General features: G+C 39.9%; 1 protein-coding gene across 6 annotated transcripts in view; it reads left to right on the top strand.

The window, feature by feature from the left end:
* The window catches only part of PDLIM5 (PDZ and LIM domain 5), a 200,992-nt gene that overhangs the window by 122,900 nt on the left and 56,765 nt on the right, over positions 1–21,327 (top strand). For 3 of the 6 annotated variants that reach the window (XR_006391013.1, XM_044302652.1, XM_044302682.1), the window contains 5 exons: positions 6,125–6,253; positions 9,039–9,158; positions 12,021–12,149; positions 13,206–13,415; positions 13,790–13,876. Coding sequence is in view for 5 of the 6 variants with exons in the window: in XM_044302652.1 (XP_044158587.1) it covers positions 6,125–6,253; positions 9,039–9,158; positions 12,021–12,149; positions 13,206–13,415; positions 13,790–13,876 (675 nt within the window). In the remaining variant the exon portion in view is untranslated. The remainder of the gene's footprint in view (positions 1–6,124; positions 6,254–9,038; positions 9,159–12,020; positions 12,150–13,205; positions 13,416–13,789; positions 13,877–21,327) is intronic. The other 3 variants (XM_044302664.1, XM_044302672.1, XM_044302657.1) reach the window with 2 other exon arrangements.

Here is a 21,327-nt window from a genome sequence, read left to right as displayed (position 1 = left end):
CCACAAAACGCATACGGACGTCTGAATGGAGCCTTACAGGGGGGTGATCAATGACAGGGTGGTGATCACCCCATATAGACTCCCTGATCACCCCCCTGTCATTAATAACCCCCCTGTAAGGCTCCATCCAGACATTTTTTTGGCACAAGTTAGCGGAAATATATATATTTTATTTTATTTTTTTCTTAGAAAGTCTCATATTCCACTAACTTGTGTCAAAAAATAAAATCTCACATGAACTCACCATACCCCTCACGGAATCCAAATGCGTAAATTTTTTTAGACATTTATATTCCAGACTTCTTCTCACGCTTTAGGGCCCCTAAAATGCCAGGGCAGTATAAATACCCCACATGTGACCCCATTTCAGAAAGAAGACACCCCAAGGTATTCCGTGAGGGGCATATTGAGTCCATGAAAGATTTAAATTTTTGTCCCAAGTTAGCGGAAAGGGAGACTTTGTGAGAAAAAAATATAATATATAAATTTCTGCTAACTTGTGCCGAAAAAAAATGTGAACTCGCCATGCCCCTCATTGAATACCTTGGGGTGTCTTCTTTCCAAAATGGGGTCACATGTGGGGTATTTATACTGCCCTGGCTTTTTAGGGGCCCTAAAGCGTGAGAAGAAGTCTGGGATCCAAATGTCTAAAAATGCCCTCCTAAAAGGAATTTGGGCCCCTTTGCGCATCTAGGCTGCAAAAAAGTGTCACACATGTGGTATCACCATACTCAGGAGAAGTTAGGGAATGTTTTGGGGTGTCATTTTACATATACCCATGCTGGGTCAAATGCCAACTTTGTATTAAAAAAAATGGGAAAAGTTGTCTTTTGCCGAGATATTTCTCTCACCCAGCATGGGTATATGTAAAAAGACACCCCAAAACACATTCCCCAACTTCTCCTGAGTACGGCGATACCACATGTGTGACACTTTTTTTTGCAGCCTAGGTGGGCAAAGGGGCACACATTCCAAAGAGCACCTTTTCGGATTTCACTGGCCATTTTTTACAGATTTTGATTTCAAACTACTTTGCACGCATTTGGGCCCCTAAAATGCCAGGGCAGTATAACTACCCCACAAGTGACCCCATTTTGGAAAGAAGACACCCCAAGGTATTTCGTGATGGGCATAGAAGAAAAAAAAAAAATCATAATTTTCCGCTAACTTGTGACAAAAAATAAAAAGTTCTATGAACTCACTATGCCCATCAGCGAATACCTTAGGGTGTCTACTTTACGAAATGGGGTTATTTGTGGGGTTTTTCTACTGTCTGGGCATTGTAGAACCTCAGGAAACATGACAGGTGCTCAAAGTCAGAGCTGCTTCAAAAAGCGGAAATTCACATTTTTGTACCATAGTTTGTAAACGCTATAACTTTTACCCAAACCATTTTTTTTTTTTTTTTTTTTTTTACCCAAACATTTTTTTATCAAAGACATGTAGAACAATAAATTTAGAGAAAAATGTATATATAGATGTCGTTTTTTTAGAAAAATTTTACAACTGAAAGTGAAAAATGACATTATTTTTTTTTGCAAAAATTTCGTTAAATTTCGATTAATAACAAAAAAAGTTAAAATGTCAGCAGCAATGAAATACCACCAAATGCTCTATTAGTGAGAAGGAAAAAAAGGTAAAATTCATTTGGGTGGTAAGTTGCATGACGGTGAAAGTAGTGTAGTGCAGAATTGTAAAAAGTGGTCTGGTCATTAAGGGTGTTTAAGCTAGGGGGGCTGAAGTGGTTAAAGGGAATGTTTCATCAGAAAATACCGATTTGGTTAAATCCCGTTTTCATGTTTTAACATATTTTGTCGAATTTTTTGTTAGAATCCATGTTATTCATGCTGTCATAATAGAAGTTTATGGCCTGCATAATGGATCCGTCTGGTTTCCGTTATGCAGGAGAGGACTCCCCTGCATAACGGAAACGGGACGGAACCCATAACGCAATTCTGCTTTTACCACCAAAGTGTGAACGAATTTCAAAATATGAAATTCGCTCGTCTCTTATTACATTGGCTGACTTATGTATATGTAATTAATACATTACTGTACAAGCAGACTGACTCGATAAAAACAATTTGACTATAACATATTGTATGCCTATTGGTCAGTGTGAAAACTGAAGGATTATATACAGTACAGACCAAAAGTTTGGACACACCTTCTCATTCAAAGAGTTTTCTTTATTTTCATAGTCATGAAAATAGTAGATTCACACTGAAGGCATCAAAACTATGAATTAACACATGTGGAATTATATACATAACAAAAAAGTGTGAAACAACTGAAAATATGTCATATTCTAGGTTCTTCAAAGTAGCCACCTTTTGCTTTGATTACTGCTTTACACACTCTTGGCATTCTCTTGATGAGCTTCAAGAGGTAGTCACCTGAAATGGTCTTCCAACAGTCTTGCAGGAGTTCCCAGAGATGCTTAGCACTTGTTGGCCCTTTTGCCTTCACTCTGCGGTCCAGCTCACTCCAAACCATCTCGATTGGGTTCAGGTCCGGTGACACTGGAGGCCAGGTCATCTGGCGCAGGACCCCATCACTCTCCTTCATGGTCAAATAGCCCTTACACAGCCTGGAGGTGTGTTTGGGGTCATTGTCCTGTTGAAAAATAAATGATGGTCCAACTAAACGCAAACCGGATGGAATAGCATGCTGCTGCAAGATGCTGTGGTAGCCATGCTGGTTCAGTATGCCTTCAATTTTGAATAAATCCCCAACAGTGCCACCAGCAAAGCACCCCCACACAATCACACCTCCTCCTCCATGCTTCACGGTGGGAACCAGACATTTAGAGTCCATCCGTTCACCTTTTCTGCGTCGCACAAAGACACGGTGGTTGGAACCAAAGATCTCAAATTTGGACTCATCAGACCAAATCACAGATTTCCACTGGTCTAATGTTCATTCCTTGTGTTCTTTAGCCCAAAGTCTCTTCTGCTTGTTGCCTGTCCTTAGCAGTGGTTTCCTAGCAGATATTCTACCAGGAAGGCCTGATTCACACAGTCTCCTCTTAACAGTTGTTCTAGAGATGTGTCTGCTGCTAGAACTCTGTGTGGCATTGACCTGGTCTCTAATCGTTAACCTGCGATTTCTGAGGCTGGTGACTCGGATGAACTTACCCTCCGCAGCAGAGGTGACTCTTGGTCTTCCTTTCCTGGGGCGGTCCGCATGTGATACAGTTTCTTTGTAGCGCTTGATGGTTTTTGTGACTGCACTTGGTGACACTTTCAAAGTTTTCCCAATTTTTCGGACTGACTGACCTTCATTTCTTAAAGTAATGATGGCCACTCGTTTTTCTTTACTTAGCTGCTATTTTTCTTGCCATAATACAAATTCTAACAGTCTATTCAGTAGGACTATCAGCTGTGTATCCACCTGACTTCTCCACAACGCAACTGATGGTCCCAACCCCATTTATAAGGCAAGAAATCCCACTTATTAAACCTGACAGGGCACACCTGTGAAGTAAAAACCATTTCAGGTGACTACCTCTTGAAGCTCATCAAGAGAATGCCAAGAGTGTGCAAAGCAGTAATCAAAGCAAAAGGTGGCTACTTTGAAGAACCTAGAATATGACATAACGTTTTTGTTATGTATATAATTCCACATGTGTTAATTCATAGTTTTGATGCCTTCAGTGTGAATCTACAATTTTCATATTCATGAAAATAAAGAAAACTCTTTGAATTAGGAGTGTCCAAACTTTTGGTCTGTACTGTATATTTTTTTTAAATACAGTGACATATAAAAATAAAAAATCACAAAAAAATCTAAAAAAATATGGTGGTAATTTATTATACACCACTTTTTGGCGTATTTAGGTTGCAGATTTTGTCAAAAAGGTGTTTTGAGGCAAAATCTGTGACTGGCAGGGGGAAGATGGTTGGGGAAGTTTATGGCGTGGAAAATGGCCTTAAACTACGCCAGCAAGGGAGCTGGCGTAAATCAAAGCATGTTGCGCGTCCATTGTAGAATTGATAGTGGAATATGACAGTATAAAACACCAAAAGTATAGCTATAACATATGTTACTAGTGTAGTTTTAATTAGTATAGCCAACAGTCATTCCCAAGTTTGGCAAAATTACCCTCAATACACTACTAAACCCTTGTGTTTGTTGTTGCCTCCCAAGTATGAGTGTGTTCTCTTTGGGGAGGAAATCGGTTATCTCATTTTAATATTAGAAGTAAATTATATGAAGTGGTAATAATTTGTATATTGAAGAACGGTGATCAAAAAGGAAAACATATGGAATAATAATAATGTTTGTGGTAAAGTTGTAGTTAGTTTTGCCTCCCCTTCTTATCTCCTATTCATTGATAAAGCCATGTGACAATAGGCTTAGAAAAGGGTTGGCTGATAGGCCACCTTGTCTTTAGTGTCCAGCAGCACAAACTTTTCTCTGCTAATGTGTCTGCAGTGGAGGCCTAGCAAACTTAGTGAGCCGGATTTTCACAATAAAATATTATAAAGATCTCTTAGACCTTAGCAGACTAGAGTACTCACTTTGACAATCCACGTCAGTGTTCCTGCCTAATATTAAAATGAGATGGAAAAGAGTCCAGTTAAAAAAGGTGAGAGATCTGATGAGTCCAAATGAGCTAGACTTTTTCCTTTCACCTAGTGTAACTGAGCTGCTTTTAGTGTACCTCCTCCCCTGCTGTTCCTGAAATCTCGCAATGCTTAGTACAAACTGTAGCTTGTCAAAAAGGGTTATTTCACATGCGGTAGATATGCTGCTAATTTTTCTTACAGATTTTGCAGGCAGAAAATCGGCCGTTTATTGCAGTACCATGCTATGTAGTAACTGAATGTGGAATCCATTAGAAATCTGCAGCAAAATCTGTGACAAGTACATCAAACTTATTTGGATTTTGCTGAGGATTCTTTTTCTGCTGCATTTATGTCCTGTGTGGACATATCCTTAGGCTCTGTGTGGGTGGAGAATACGTTAAGCTCCTACTGGGCTGGCATAGACATTCTGACAGAGATTTTTAAGTACACCAGTCTCATCAGGTCCAAGAGATCTAACATTGAGGTAGGGGTAGGCCTATAAAAAATTGCTAGGATAAAAATGCGCTTAAAGCAAATCTGTCATCAGTCTTCCCCCTTAAAAACTGCAGACAGCTCTAGGTAGGGGCTGAAGACAGCTGGTTAAGGATATCTTTACTGATGCTTTCATTAGCATCAGTGTAAAAAATAACTTTTAATCCTGCATGCGCAGTTCCCGCACGTACCTCATGGGCAATACTCCACACTAAAGTGCTTCATGCTCTCCGCAGTGAGCTTCTGTACAATCCCTCCCGTCTGCTCTAAATAACAGCTAATGCGTCCTACCAGAAGACCACTTTACACTTCTCTGAGGGGACGGCTTGTGGAGCAGCTCAATGCAGGGAGCAGTCTAGCGCAAGGGACTGCCTTCTGGGCACTTGCTGGAGCATCCATGCCAGATTAAAACTTATTTTTTAACCGTGATGCTAATGCTAAAAGTACAGACAATGGTATATTTTCCCAGCTGTCCAAACCCCCCTTACCGAGCACTGTCAGCAGTTATCAAAACTGCTGATAGACTTACTTTTAAAATTGAATTTCCAAATTAAAAAAAGCACGTGTGTGTGTGTGTATATTATTTTTTTTTACAAGAAGTTACATAATATAAAATAACAACCCTTGGTAAATTTCTATCCTTACAGAGACAGTATTAGCAATTTTCACCCTCCAGAAGTTTGAAAACATCCCTGTTCATAATATAATTTGAGATGACACAGATGATTGCTATAGGTTATATTATATCTAAATTGAAGCCTCATAATGAGAAGTTTCAAGGTTTTTAAAACCGCCTACAAATGTTCTTGGCCAGATGCTATACTTGCACTTAAATTGAAGCGTCACTTGTACAATGAACGTACAAGCTTACAGGAAAATGCTTTAATTGGTTTTGGTCTAGTTGAGCTTGAGGCTCGAAGCAAAACTAATCCCTAAAGCCATGTTACAAGCAGAGACAACACACTTATTGACAGTGGGCACTTATTAACCATTTTGTATATGGTGATAATCTGTATGGCAGCTAAACAACAATTCAAGCATTGTTATATATTTTTTTCAAGTATGTCTGCAGGTCTTCATACCGACAGTCATGCGATTCCTGTGGATGTAGCCATGTGCACAACGAGTACTCAGACAGAGGATGTTCTTTCCACCAGTGAACCTCCAACAGTAAATCCGTCGTCACTGAGGTTGAACAATCGCAATACAATCCCTAATGCATGTGAAGGAATGTGTCTTGTCACAATACTGCACTATTCGAAATCTACACTTCCAACAAGATTTACTCTTCTCATTGTTTTTAAAGGCAATCAGTCACCAGTGACCTTCGTATCCAACTATGCGCATAGACACGTAGCTGTGGTTCACCTGCTTAAAACTTTTCTTATTATGCAGATTGGGCGTTGGTGCAATAAAGGTCACCATTGCTCTCATTGCACGCAGGCTCCACCCCTTTCTGTGGCCAGCTCCTCCCTCACTGCTTTGATTGACAGGGCCAGGCAGTGGCAAAGCATTGAGGGAGGTGCGGGCCACAGAAAAGAGTGGATTTTGGGTGCATCGAGAGCACTTCTGTCACAATTCAGTAACAGAGTGTTAGATCAAGAAAAGAGAGACAGCGGTTTAACCTCTTGGCAACCTCCTTCGTACACGTTTGGTGGAAATCGCCACTTAAAAGAGGACGCTTGCTCATGCAGCAGGCACCATAGCTGATGGGTTTCTGCTGAGCAGCAGCAGAGACTGGCAGCGGATGTATGCAATCAGCTGTATGGGTAATCTAATGTTTTGCAGTACTAGTCACCCAGGGGGACTTAAAAAAATAAATAAATATAAAAGTTCAAATTGCCCCCCTTTCCCCCAAACTACCAAAAAAAATACACATCATGGGCATCGTGTGAAAACACCCATACTATTAGAATCTAACAATATTTATTCTATATGACGAATTGCTTAACAGAAAAAAGATAGGCAATTTGCATTTTTTTTTTCACTTCACCTCCCCCCCAAACAATCTATAAAAAGTGATCAAAGTTGCACACACTTCAAAATGGTATCACTGAAAATTTCAGATCACCCCAGAAAAAAAAAGAACCCTCATACAACTCTGTACACATAACTACAAAAAGTTATAGGTGTCAGAATATGGCGATGAATAGAAATAAATATATATATATATATATATATATATATATATATATATATATATATATATATATATATATATAATTAATTAAAATGCAAGAAAAACTATACAAGTGTGGTATCGTTGTAATCGTACTGAAGGTAACGGGTCACTTTTGTCGCATAGGAAAAAAAAACCTGTAGCAGAATTTTCCACCCCCCCACCCCCCTCAATTCCACCCCGTCTGGAAAAACAATTCAGCTTCCCACTACATCACATGCAATATTAAATAGTGCCATTAGAAAATACAACTTATCCCGCAAAAAAATAGCTTATTAGGCTATATGAACAGAAAATAAGTTATGGCACTGATAAGGTAGGGAGTGGAAAATGCAAGAAAAGGAAAATCGCAATGTCCTCTAAGGGCTAATCAGGTGAACTACAGCTACAGGTCTATGCAAACTGGATAGGAAGGTTGCTGGTGACATACTCTCATTAAGTTATCACTTGTGGAACCTCCAATTTCCTGAACACAAAAGCAGTTTAAAGTGATGTGCATCACACAGTGTATAGAGTCATCTGTGGTAAACATAAACATGTAGAAATCAGTTTGTAGTGCAACATGGTCTTTTAGAGGTTAAAAAAAAATACTCTCCTTATCCACTTGCATGTGCAGAGACAGTCACTCCTCTCTTGATTCTGTGCGCAAGTGTGATGAAAACCACTATGGGGGCACTATAAGCTACATTATTACTGCTAGGGGCCACTATGGAGAACATTACCACTGGGGGCCACTATGGTGGACATTATGTATACGGCAAGAGTTGAGATTTTATAAAATAAAAAAAAGCCTGTAAAATTTATCAATTTTTAATGGCCATGGAAAACTGATGCCAAGTGGCCAATAAAAATGGACAAACGGACAGAAAATGTCTGCACAAATGGTTGAAAAATGGCCATGAAAAACTGACCGTGTATCCGTTTTCATGGCCAATTTTTTGTGTGTGAATGTAGCCTAAATGTACTGGAAATCTGCCACCAAACCATGAGCAAACACTTGTTACAGCTGCGTTATTACTGCATGTAAAAGCAGCTAAAAGTGGCAATGACCGGAAAATAATTTTTGTCCCTTAGACCCATAGAAACAATATTGGGTGGTTCCAGACCTATGACTCCCCTGCAGTTTATAATAAGGAATAGGCTAAATGAGATTATTAAAGAGATATTCCTGTCTTATAACATGACAGATCACTTATCACTTAATGATTAGTGGGGATCCAACCTCTGGGATGAAACTGCCACCAATAATGCCCCCTGAAATTTTATGGGGGGGAATTTATCATTGACCAATGTTTTAAGTCAGTCTATGATATCCCTGAGTGCTGCCCGAGGATGCGTTTAATTTATGACAAGGAGCACGCCTCTTTTTAAATTCGGGGCACCCTCCAACAGACTGTGTGCCTAAACTGAAATCTATGCCACCCTCTTAGCTGGCATAGATTTTAGTCCTCTTATGGCAGAAACCTAGTGTAAAAGAAGATAAATATGCCCGCCCAGCTGACCCCACTCCCTCATTTACCACACCCCTTTTTCAAGAAAGTGGCAAGGGCCGCAGAGGATCTCCATTTGCAATTTGTGACAAAACTTGGCACAAGTGGCCATTGAAAAATCACAAACATGGTGTTTGCAATTTTTTTAAGCCAGAAAACTGGCATGGAGGAAATTCCCCCAACCCTGACCCATCCCCCCTATTACCTACACAATTATCATGACCCAGGCATGTTGCCACTGTTGTGAAAAGCTTGATTTCATTTCTTTATGCATATTACAAATTGGAATGGATGGTCACCTTACAGATCAGAACCTACATCTTTGGAAAAATCAGGACACAAGGAGATTTTACCAGTTTCTAGTTTTACTACTTCTCTTGAAAAAACATCTGTTGACCCTGGTCCATCAAATAATCCACAAGCGAGGTAAATTGCCATAAATTTGTCTAAAATTGCACTATAAAAGTGTGAGTAAATGCTGCTTTTGAACAAATAGGCTTTAGTTTAATTTTATTAAAAATGTTCATACATGTATTTTTAATACAATAGCCACTCTTGAACATTTATTAGGTGCCAACCCTAACCCTCTCCTGCCCTCTTAGAGTACTGAATGTGAATAGTAAAAGCTTCATCAAGTAAAGCCAGTTGCGCACTGGGTAATACGGTGTTAGCTGAAGGCATTAGAATTTTGTTGGTGTGAAATCGGTATAAGGACTTTCACATATGCCCCCATATGAAACTGGAGGCATACAGAGATAAGTAGAGGGCTTATGACTCTGTACAAAACTGACAAAGATCCCTCTAACATTTCTGAACAAAAACAGAATATATTACAAGCTCATAACTATCGAGAACCTTATGCTACTTTCACACTAGCGGCAACCTTCTCCGGCAGTGCACGCTAGTGCACTGTGCCGCCGGAAGTCTGCTCCGGCTCCATTGACTATAATGGGGGCGGGCCAGAGGTCCGGCTGCAGCACGGCAAACATGCCAAGAGGTGGCCGGAATAAACTACGACATGTCGGAACAGCATGCCGGAGAAGGCTGCCGCTAGTGTGAAAGTGGCCTTAGCTGCATAGGTTTTGGGAACGGTGTCCGTATCTTTCAAGTTAATTCACCTAGAAGTTTTCACCCATAACTGTCATACACTTCAGTGAAGAGTGACTGCACATGAAGACCACTTCAGATTGTTCGTTTGCACCAGCACCTGCGGGTACATGTCCTAAATTTGGAACAACCTCCCCTAAGAAGGCATTTTACTGGTGCCTTGTACTTGTGAAATAAAAGGGGCACTGGTCACCCTGCCAGGTTCCTTTTACGCTTTCAAACATTTCTTTAAATATATATCAATGATAGAAGGCTTTAAAGTAATATGGTATTATGCTCACGCGTACATTAGTGAAGTACAATACTGTAGAATACTGTGATTTCTTTAAAGTAAAATATTAGAAGTTTTGATTCCTTTAGATTAGAGATACATTGCAGATTATAATTTTTTTTTTCTTGTTAAGAATTTAGCCATTATGTTTGAGATGTTTTTTTTTTATAGAATTATATCTGGAAATAAGTTTAGCTGATGTTCTGAGTTGTGTGTTTGAACATGCAAAACATAAATATAATTCTCACTGCAAGACTAGTGGAAGCAAATCTGTGCAGAGTTTATATTCTTAATAGTGATTTTAATTTCTGTTAGAAAAACTTAAAGGATAACTGTCACACTTAGACCCTAATTTAAATTTTCATATATGTAGTTACTAATCACATGATATTCCAGAATCAGTTACTATTAGACTGACTTACCCCATATTTAATAAGATTCAGCCCTTAGCAACCAGTCTGCATAAAACTGCAATTTCACTATTCAGTTAAGATGTCCGCTACTGCCCTCACCCTGAGGCTAATCCCACCTGCCCTCACTAGCCAGTAACAATAGCCCCCCAAAAGTGTCAGTAACCAGAGCCCTCCACCCTAAAGGGTTAATCTCCTGCAGCACAAAGGGGTCCTCTTACCACATGTTGCTTTCATTTATACACTGAGCAGACGGCAGATCTCCCTTCCCTGGTCTGCGCTGCTTCAACTCTACTTCTCCAGCTCTGCTGAGTGAGGGAGCGTCTGCCAAGTGCAGGAACAGGGAGAAGTGCACACAGCTCAGGCACTGTTATCAGCTGCTGGGGAGGACCTGGCTTTAATCATTTACTTACAGTCCCTGGCTGTCTGTAATCTGACCTTGCACGCTGCCTGCTTCTGCGTCCTCCGTCCTTGAACACATAGACGGACCATGCCAAGCAACCTAATTTTAAGCAGAGGTAAAAGTAGGCAGTACAGGGAACAAAAATGTGGAATTAAGGGGTAATTGAATACACAGTGAAAAGTTTAAATAGGGCCACCAAGGAGATATTAATCACCAGAATCCAATACTCCCCAAAAAAATATGACAGTAATACTTTAATAGTCCATTAAATAATCCATAAAATTGTGGTTATTCAGGAGGAGATGGGTTGATTATAATGTATGGCGGTCATTAGAGATCAGTACTTTATGACGGTCCATTTGGTTTAGCCTTTGTTCACATCTGTTAGAAACTTCCGTCACAGATTCCATCATATTGTCAGGAAGAGTAGCTGTACATGCAGAACTGTTTTTCCCGTCGCTTACATGTAATAAGAAAGGGCCCACACTGCCCCAATACATTCACAACATTAATATATTAAAGGCACAAATAAAATAGCTAGAATATGCCTCACTTGCAGGTGCTCTCAAGTGAACCTTAGGACCTCAAGATATCACTCAATCTGAACTGCAGCAGATGTCTCCAGCTTCTTCTCTGGACTTGCACCACCAAAAATGCCACTTGGGAGGTGTTTAATTTGTATGTGCTTGTTTTAAAGGTGCCCTTGTCAGTATAATAACTCACTTGCTATTTATATATAATGGTGCGGTGATGCACTATTGTGGGTTACCCTCCTCCTTTCCGTATATAGGGATTTTGGTGGTGTAAGCCTGGAGAAGAAACTGGAAACATCGGACAAGAATAGGCAGTTCTATGGGGGTGCCGGCCGGGTGCAATTTGCGGATCCGCAATACACTGCGGACGTGTGAATTGACCCTTACAGGTCTGGATAAGTGGGCGAGGAAGTCCACTGGTCGCTGCTAGTGTCCTTCTTGAGATGGATTTGGCACTGCAACACTGTTTCCATTTATAGTAGAAAGAAGAAACTGATTTGAGCATAACCTTTGTGGTCAATATTTGATATACCCTACATTTTCAATTTCTACTGTTTTCCTCAGAAGGGCTTTGTTTGACAATCCTTTGGAATCCTTGCCAAAATGTGCGCCTTTCCCTCCTGCTACTGTTCGGACCTTAAATGTAACTAGTCAAGTAGCTACAATCTCTAAGACTGCATCAGTCTACATGAGGTTAGATATTTTTATTTTATTTTTTTCAGTTTAACCACATGTGGACTAGGTCTTTTTCACCCCCAAACTAATGATGTAAATATATGTAGTATATGGTACTTACATTTTGGGGATCACATTGTTTACTCACTTACTAGTCCTCTGTCTTTCACATGCCTCCTTTGTTTATAAAGGTAGTTGCCTATGTGCCTGTGTGAGTACTACTAGCATGGCCTTTTTACTGCAAAATGACCCTGCATGCACAGTAGAAAGACGCTGTGCAGGAGGGGAGCTCAGGGGAATTGTGGAGCAGCACCACATTACAGTCCACCCACAATTTACAGGGTAAAATGTGTGGCTCATGTGACATGGGGAGAACAAAAATGCAAAAGGCAAGTAAAATCGCTTTAAATCATGTATTCCCATTATTGCAGAAACTTTCATTACTTTAAAAGGATTTTCGGGGAATTAACGATTTACCTATGGCCCTTAACAAAGAGCACTTAATGAAAGATTCATACTTGCTGCTCCCCCCACTCCCGTCCTGGGTCCCGTTCTGCCATCTTCCCGTCCCCGGCTAATGATAGGTCATCAGTAAGTGAGTCCTGGAAACCTCTTTAATTTGAGGCTAGCAAAAAAAAATAATTGATGTAGCCTCACTAAGACTGTTGGATATATTTGGAAATTAGTCGAATTTCGATTAGTAATGTGTAATCTGGTACTCTAGTTAATCTGTACTAATGACAATGAAAATTAACAGTAATGGCCATCTTTAATGATTGTATTACTGTATGTTGCTGCATGAGATGCACTCGGATGCTGCAGTCAATAGCAACCACTGTGTTGCGTTTGGTGCAAAGTTTGGCCTACCTTTTCTGGTGGAGACTAAGCAAGGCTTTCCTTCAATAGCACATTCAATGATAACGCCTAATCACATACTCCAATTTGAATCTAATAAACTACATCCAGAAATGTACCTGAGGTTGAAGTTGACGTGCAGTTGAACCTACTGTGTTTTCATATCCAATATAAATTTTTTATTTTTTATTTTTTTTTACTGATATTTGGAAATTGAAGGTCCACTATGATTGTGCCCAGTCCTGTAGTAGAAACTACGTACGCAGAGATTCCTGTAGGAAATGGAATGAGCGTGGAGATTGGTCTTAGAGAGAAGTGCACTGTTTCAACTCAGACTTATGATCCCCCTGCTCCCCAGCAGTCGTCGGCTTTCTGCGCTGCAGAACCACTTGCATCCAAAGATGATTCACCGCCTAAGACGCTTAGCAGGTACTTTACCTGGATTTTTACATACTGATTGTGTGAAAGAAAACTGGTGGTCTGTATTCAAAATCCGAATCCCCTCATCTGAGTTCATTACATTCTTCCTGGCGCATGATCTAGGAACGTGAACATCCAGATGTATGCACCAGAGAGATGCTAAAAAATGGGTCCTACATCAATGTGCAGTTTCTTCAGTGGTTTGCTGCTCTTCTCTATATAGTAGTATAGTTTTTTTTAGCTATATGCTTATACAGTGGCTCCAAATATAGACCTGTAACATAAGTCTCTGAAGTGGTATGAACAGAGCCTTAGATGAACTCTGCATTGTAATTGCAGTTTGTCAGCCTGGTCTTGTATTGATATCTGACATTTCTGCTTAGGCCTGTGAGCATAGGCTTCTCTGGAAGACAGACTTCTGCCGAACACACCTCTTCTTTTTCTTCACATATTACTTTGGCCCAAACAAGGTATACATCTTCAAACTTGTCAACCACTAAACTCCTGTTTTGCTATTATGGGGTGCACAGATTTTTTTTTTTATCATGCTTTGTTTTACCATGGCACTGTATTTGCTGTATTGATTTAAACCATACATTGGGATGTACTGCAATAGGTTTATGTATGATACATTTTAGCTATAGATTAGGCCCTCTTGACACAACTGTTTTACTAAATATTCATATTCTCCATGAAATGGCAATTCTGGATCATGTGTGATCATTTTTTAAGCAATAATAAACAAAAATGTCTCACGAAGATAAATTATGTATAGCTCAAGATAGTAAAAACTAAAATAAAATGTTGGCAGCATTTACTGTGAACTTTAATGAAGATCACCATATTCACTAAATAAATCTAATTTGCATCTATTCTTATGGTCACTGGACCACAGTCTTCTACTTGCTTGTATGAACAGTTTGTGAATTTTCGAGTGGTTGACAACCATGGGTACAAGTCTATAACTGTACTTGTCAGCTATGCAGCCAGTCTTACAAGACCATTCCCCCTGTACTTTTCAACATGTGATCAAAAATTGGATTTGCGCTTAAAACGATGACCTATAAAGTATGCTATTACATTCAGTAAAACAATTACAGTATATAACTACAGTATTTAAAGAGGACCTGTCTCCATGACAATTCAGTGCAATCTACAGGCATCTTGTTATAGAGGGAGAAGCTGAGCAAATTGATATGTTAGGCTTAAAGGGGTTGTTCAAGAAAAAAAAATCTACACTTTTCAAACCAGCACCTGGATCTGATTACTTTTGTAATTTTAATAAAAAATTTTGTATAGCGGCTGAGTTATTAATTCTGTACAGTGCCACCAGTTGTTTGTTCTTTTCCTTACTTCTATCTACCCTGCTAAAGTGGACGCGCATGCTTAGTTCCATTTAAATGCCACCAGCTGTATCTACTATTAGAAGCTGTGACAGTTACAGTGGGAGTGCTGCAGCAGAAAGGACATGCCCGTGAGGTACAGGGCTGGTTCTAGCTTTGTTAGAAAGATTGTCATGTACTATATGATGTCTGATTTTAATTTTGTACATTAATCGTGGGATAACCCCTTTTAACCTCTTCCAGACACATGACGTAATGTGTAGTTCGTTCCGATCACCGTCGCCCGGCGGGTGGTGATCGGAACAAGGTACCCGGGGACAATGTGGGGGGGGGGGGACGGGACGATCCAGCTAATGCATACAGCTAACTCATACAGCTAATGCATTCCAATACAGGAGTATTGGAATGCATTGTAAAGGGGATTAGACCCCTAAAAGTTGAAGTCCCAAAGTGGGACAAAAGTGAAGAAAATAAATACAAAAAAGTGAAAAAATAAAGCCCCCCCCCCTCCAATTAAGTTTCAAGTAAAAATAAACAAAAACGTCATTTTCCCCAAATAAAGTAAAAAAATAGACATTAGGTATCGCTGCGTCCGTATCGACCAACTCTATAAACACATCACATGACCTAACCCCTCAGATGAACACCGTAAAAAATAAAAACTGTGCTAAATAAACCATTTTTGTCACCTTACATGACAAAAAGTAGAACAGCAAGCGATCAAAAAGGCGTATGCCCACCAAAATAGTACCAATCTAACCGTCACCTCATCCCACAAAAAATGAAAACTATGGCTCAGAATATGGAGACACTAAAATATATAATTTTAAATTTTTTATATTTTTTTGTTTTAAAAAAGCTGTTATTGTGTAAAACGTAAATTAAAAAAAAGTATACATATTAGGTATCGCCGCGTCCATAATAACCTGCTTTATAAAAATATCACATGACCTAACCCCTCAGGTGAACACCATAAAAAAATCAAAAATAAAAACTTTTTTTTTTTGTCACCTTACATCACAAAAAGTGTAATAGCAAGCGATCAAAGTCATATGCACCCCAAAATAGTGCCAATCAAACCGTCATCTCATCCCGCAAAAAATGAGACCATACCTAAGATAATCGCCCAAAAACTGAAAAAACTATGGCTCTCAGACTATGGAAACACTAAAACATGATTTTTATTTTATTTTTTGTGTAAAACTTACATAAATAAAAACAAATTGTATACATTTTAAGTATCGCCGCGTCCGTAACAACTTGGTCTATAAAAATACCACATGATCTAACCTGTCAGATGAATGTTGTAAATAACAAAAAAATAAAAACAGTGCCAAAACAGCTATTTCTTGTTACCTTGCCTCACAAAAAGTGTAATATAGAGCAACCAAAAATCATATGTACCTAAAACTAGGACCAACAAAACTGCCACCATATCCCGTAGTTTCTAAAATGGGGTCACTTTTTTGGAGTTCTACTCTAGGGGTGCATCAGGGGGGCTTCAAATGGGACAGGGTGTCAAAAAAACTGTCCAGCAAAATCTGCCTTCCAAAAACCGTATGGCATTCCTTTCCTTCTGCGCCCTGCCGTGTGCCCGTACAGCAGTTTACGACCACATATGGGGTGTTTCTGTAAACTGCAGAATCAGGGCCATAAACATTGAGTTTTGTTTGGCTGTTAACCCTTGCTTTGTAACTGGGAAAAAAATTATTAAAATAGAAAATGTAAAAATTTAGAAATTGTATCTCTATTTTCCATGAATGCTTGTGGAACACCTAAAGGGTTAACATAGTTTGTGAAATCAGTTTTGAATACCTTGAGGGGTGTAGTTTCTAGAATGGGGTAATTTTTGGGTGGTTGCTATTATGTAAGCCTCACAAAGTGACTTCAGACCTGAACTAGTCCTTTAAAAAGTAGTTTTTTGAAAATTTCAGAGAAATTTCAAGATTTGCTACTAAACATCTAAGCCATGTAACGTCCCCCAAAAATTAAATGTCATTTCCAAAATGATCCTAACATGAAGTAGACATATGGGGAATGTAAAGTAATAACTATTTTTGTAGGTATTACTATGTATTATAGAAGTAGAGAAATTGAAACTTGGAAACTTGCAAATTTTATTTTTTTTACTCCATTTTACCAGTGTCATGAAGTACAATATGTGATGATAAAACTGTCTCAGAATGGCCTAGATAAGTCAAAGCATTTTAAAGTTAACACCACATAAAGTGACACTCGTCAGATTTGCAAAAAATGGCCTGGTCCTTAAGGTGAAAATTAGCCCGGTCCCTAAGGGGTTAAAGGAAATGATTCACGTGTATTTCATTCATTTAAAGGACATCTGTTAGTGATGAGTTTAGCACCAAAGTATTCTGGTGTTCGGCCCGAACACATTGCTAAATTGGTGTACTTCGCCGAGCACTTGAGTATAATGGAAGTCAATGGGAGACAACCAGGCACCCCCTGCTTGGACGAGGAGGGTGTCTGGTTCATAAAAAAAGGTTAGAAATTGATGGATACCCCATCAAAATTGTTTGGAAACAGCATTAAGAGGATAGCTGGATGCAGACTCCTATTACGTACGACATACAATAGACAACCACACAAAGGCTATGTGCCCTATCTATCCATGAGACAGATGACAGGCTTATGTGTTGTAGATAAAGGTCGGCACTGCACTAGACTGCTTGCGGTGCACGTGTCAGTAGGCAGGCGTCACAACGTGCAATATAAAGAAGGAAGACCGGCACTAGCGATTGATTTTTCACTGCAGCGATTATTTAGTCACTTATTAATACATAGTGACGCGTTTCAGCACTAAATCGTGCTTTCTTAAGACCATATAATACAGTCCTACCATTGTGCCTGCTGAAAAGCAGGAACTTGATCAAAGAAAGTAAACATCTGATCGCGTTAGAGCTGCATGCCGCAACTCTAGCTGAGTATCATCGCACCTAGAGAATACCACGCGGTTTGAGGGTGAAACTGAGACCACAATTTTTTGGCAACAACCTGGAATATTGCACTTGTTTTGCAAATATTTTTAATGTTCCTTGGATTTACAAACCGGATTCCCAAAAATTTGGGACACTAAACAAATTGTGAATAAAAACTGAATGCAATGATGTGGAGATGGCAAATGTCAATATTTTATTTGTAATAGAACGTAGATGACAGATCAAACGTTTAATCCGAGTAAATGTATAATTTTAAAGGAAAAATGCGTTGATTCAAATTTTCACGGTGTCAACAAATCCCCAAAAAGTTGGGACAAATAGCAATAAGCGGCTGGAAAAAGCAAATTTGAGCATAACGAAGAGCTGGAAGACCAATTAACACTAATTAGGTCAATTGGCAACATGATTGGGTATAAAAAGAGCTTCTCAGGGTGGCAGTGTCTCTCAGAAGCCAAGATGGGTAGAGGATCACCAATTCCCACAATGTTGCACCGAAAGATAGTGGAGCAATATCAGAAAGGTGTTACCCAGCGAAAAATTGCAAAGACTGTGCATAACATCATCCGAAGATTGAGAGAATCTGGAACAATCTCTGTGCGTAAGGGTCAAGGCCGTAAAACCATACTGGATGCCCGTGATCTCCGGGCCCTTAAACGACACTGCACCACAAACAGGAATGCTACTGTAAAGGAAATCACAGAATGAGCTCAGGAATACTTCCAGAAACCATTGTCGGTGAACACAATCCACCGTGCCATCCGTCGTTGCCAGCTGAAACTCTGCAGTGCAAAGAAGCCATTTCTAAGCAAGATCCACAAGCTCAGGCGTTTTCACTGGGCCAGGGATCATTTAAAATGGAGTGTGGCAAAATGGAAGACTGTTCTATGGTCAGACGAGTCACGATTCGAAGTTCTTTTGGGAAATCTGGGACGCCATGTCATCCGGACCAAAGAGGACAAGGACAACCCAAGTTGTTATCAACGCTCAGTTCAGAAGCCTGCATCTCTGATGGTATGGGGTTGCATGAGTGCGTGTGGCATGGGCAGCTTGCATGTCTGGAAAGGCACCATCAATGCAGAAAAATATATATTCAGGTTCTAGAACAACATATGCTCCCATCCAGACGTCATCTTTCAGGGAAGACCCTGCATTTTTCAACAATGCCAGACCACATTCTGCATCAATCACAACATCATGGCTGCGTAGGAGAAGGATCCGGGTACTGAAATGGCCAGTCTGCAGTCCAGATCTTTCACCTATAGAGAACATTTGGTGCATCATAAAGAGGAAGGTGCAACAAAGAAGGCCCAAGACTATTGAGCAGTTAGAGGCCTGTATTAGACAAGAATGGGAGAGCATTCCTATTTCTAAACTTGAGAAACTGGTCTCCTCGGTCCCCAGACGTCTGTTGAGTGTTGTAAGAAGGGGAGATGCCACACAGTGGTGAAAATGGCCCCTACCCAACTTTTTGGGGATTTGTTGACACCATGAAATTCTGATTCAACATATTTTCCCCTTAAAATTGTACATTTTCTCAGTTTTAAACTTTTGTTCCGTGATTTATGTTCTATTCTGAATAAAATATTAGAAGTTGGCACCTCCACATCATTGCATTCAGTTTTTATTCACGATTTGTATAGTGGAATCCGGTTAGTAAAATCCTACAGTCAGATCCAGTATATTCAATTAAAGACGCATTGCAGAAAATAGTGACAGAGGCCAGAGAGGATGGCATCATTGATAATAAATTAAGTGAATTTTTAATAAATCGGCATCCAATTACGTCAGTGTTTTACACCCTTCCAGAAATTCACAAATCTATGACAAGACCACCTGGACGCCCTATAGTGGCCTCATCTGACTCGATCCTCTCCGCAAACCCCCCCCACCCCGCTATTTTTCTGAGGAAAGTTCTCACACCTTTGACTGTACAATCACCCTCCTACTTACGTGACACAGGACATTTTTTGAGTGAGGTCCGCCCCCTTAAAATGGATGGAGACTGCATACTTGTCACGTTTGACGTATGCAGCCTCTATACCTCCATTACCCATGAAAAAGGCCTGGAAGCAGCGTCTAGATTGCTGAATACTAGCCGCCACACGGCACCCCAAAAGGATTTTTTTCTGACACTTTTAAAGTTTGTATTGAAAAAAAAACATTTTTTTTATTTCAAGATGCGTTTTTTCAACAGTGCCACGGGACCGCGATGGGATCGAACGTCGCACTGATTTGTCGATGACGTGTTTTGCGTGTGGCGAGGCGACGTTCGATCCCTCACAGAATTCAATCTTTACCTTTTAACTCTATTTGGAGTGAACTACAGTTCACCATGCACTTTGATCATCACAAAATAGCCTTCCTGGACACATGGGTGATATGTAATGATGATGGCACGGTATGCACTGATCTATTTACCAAAGAAACTGACCGTAACAGTCTACTTACCTTTACAAGTAGTCATCCCCCAGCAACCAAGAAAGCCATTCCCTTCTCACAATACCAATGGGTAAAAAGGATTGTAACTGACCCTTATACCTGTCAAACAAGGATGAAAGAAATGACAAGTAAATTTCTCAATAGAGGTTATCCTAGACACTTATTAGAAACTCAAAGGAAAAAACTTGATAAACCACAGGGAGAGAAAACCAATAAACCGCCCCGTATTCCATTAGTGGTAAAATATCACCCATGGACACCAAAAATCAAGGGTATCATTAACAAGCACTGGCATATAGTTTCGAGATCATACCCTCAGATAGAGGCATTTCAAAATCCACCAATGATGTGCTTTAAAAGAGCGGATAATATCTGCGACAAAATTATTCGAGCTGACATAGGCACCAATAGACCAAGCCTGAGGCAAACTACACTGACCACCCCACGTCAGGGCACATTCCCATGCCTGAATTGTAATAATTGTTCCAGTGTCATCAAAGGTGCCTATTTAACTCATCCCCAATCTGGGGAACAGATCCCAATTAAGGGTATGTTCCCATGCGACAGTAAACATGTTATATACATCCTTAAATGCCCCTGTGGCCTGCTCTATGTAGGTGAAACCTCTATGCGGATAAAAGACAGACTAAGCAAACACAAATCCACTATCCGCACTGAGAATTTACTGCTTCCTTTACCGCATCATTTCCATGAGAAACGACACGCAATATCCCAACTGCGATTCCAAGTCATTGAAATTGTGTCATTACCCCGCTGCGGTGGTGATAGAAATAAATTGCTTCTGGTAGGAGTGTATTATATGGTCTGAAGAATGCACGATTTAGTGCTGAAACGCGTCACTATGTATTAATAAGTGACTAAATCGCAGCAGTGAAAAATCAATCGCGAGTGCCGGTCTTCCTTCTTCATAGATGACAGGCTTAGTCAGCATAACTTAGAATGGCAGCCTTGAGCACTGAGATATTCCAAACCAGCTCTTGTCTGACTGAGAACCAGTAACCCTCAAAGTTATTTTGCATCTGTTGGATGGCTTGGGTGGACCTGCACACCTAGATCAATATCATTAGGGCGACAAAAAGTTTTCTGATTGTCCTAACGTAATATTCAATAACCTTTCTATACAGTTTTGGCAACATAATTTGCATAAACATGGGCTTATGG

The sequence above is a fragment of the Bufo gargarizans genome, chromosome 1, assembly GCF_014858855.1.
Source record: "Bufo gargarizans isolate SCDJY-AF-19 chromosome 1, ASM1485885v1, whole genome shotgun sequence".
NCBI lineage: Eukaryota > Metazoa > Chordata > Amphibia > Anura > Bufonidae > Bufo > Bufo gargarizans.
The sequence above is the reverse complement of the archived record's forward strand: the minus strand, read 5'-3'. Positions and strand labels throughout refer to the sequence as shown.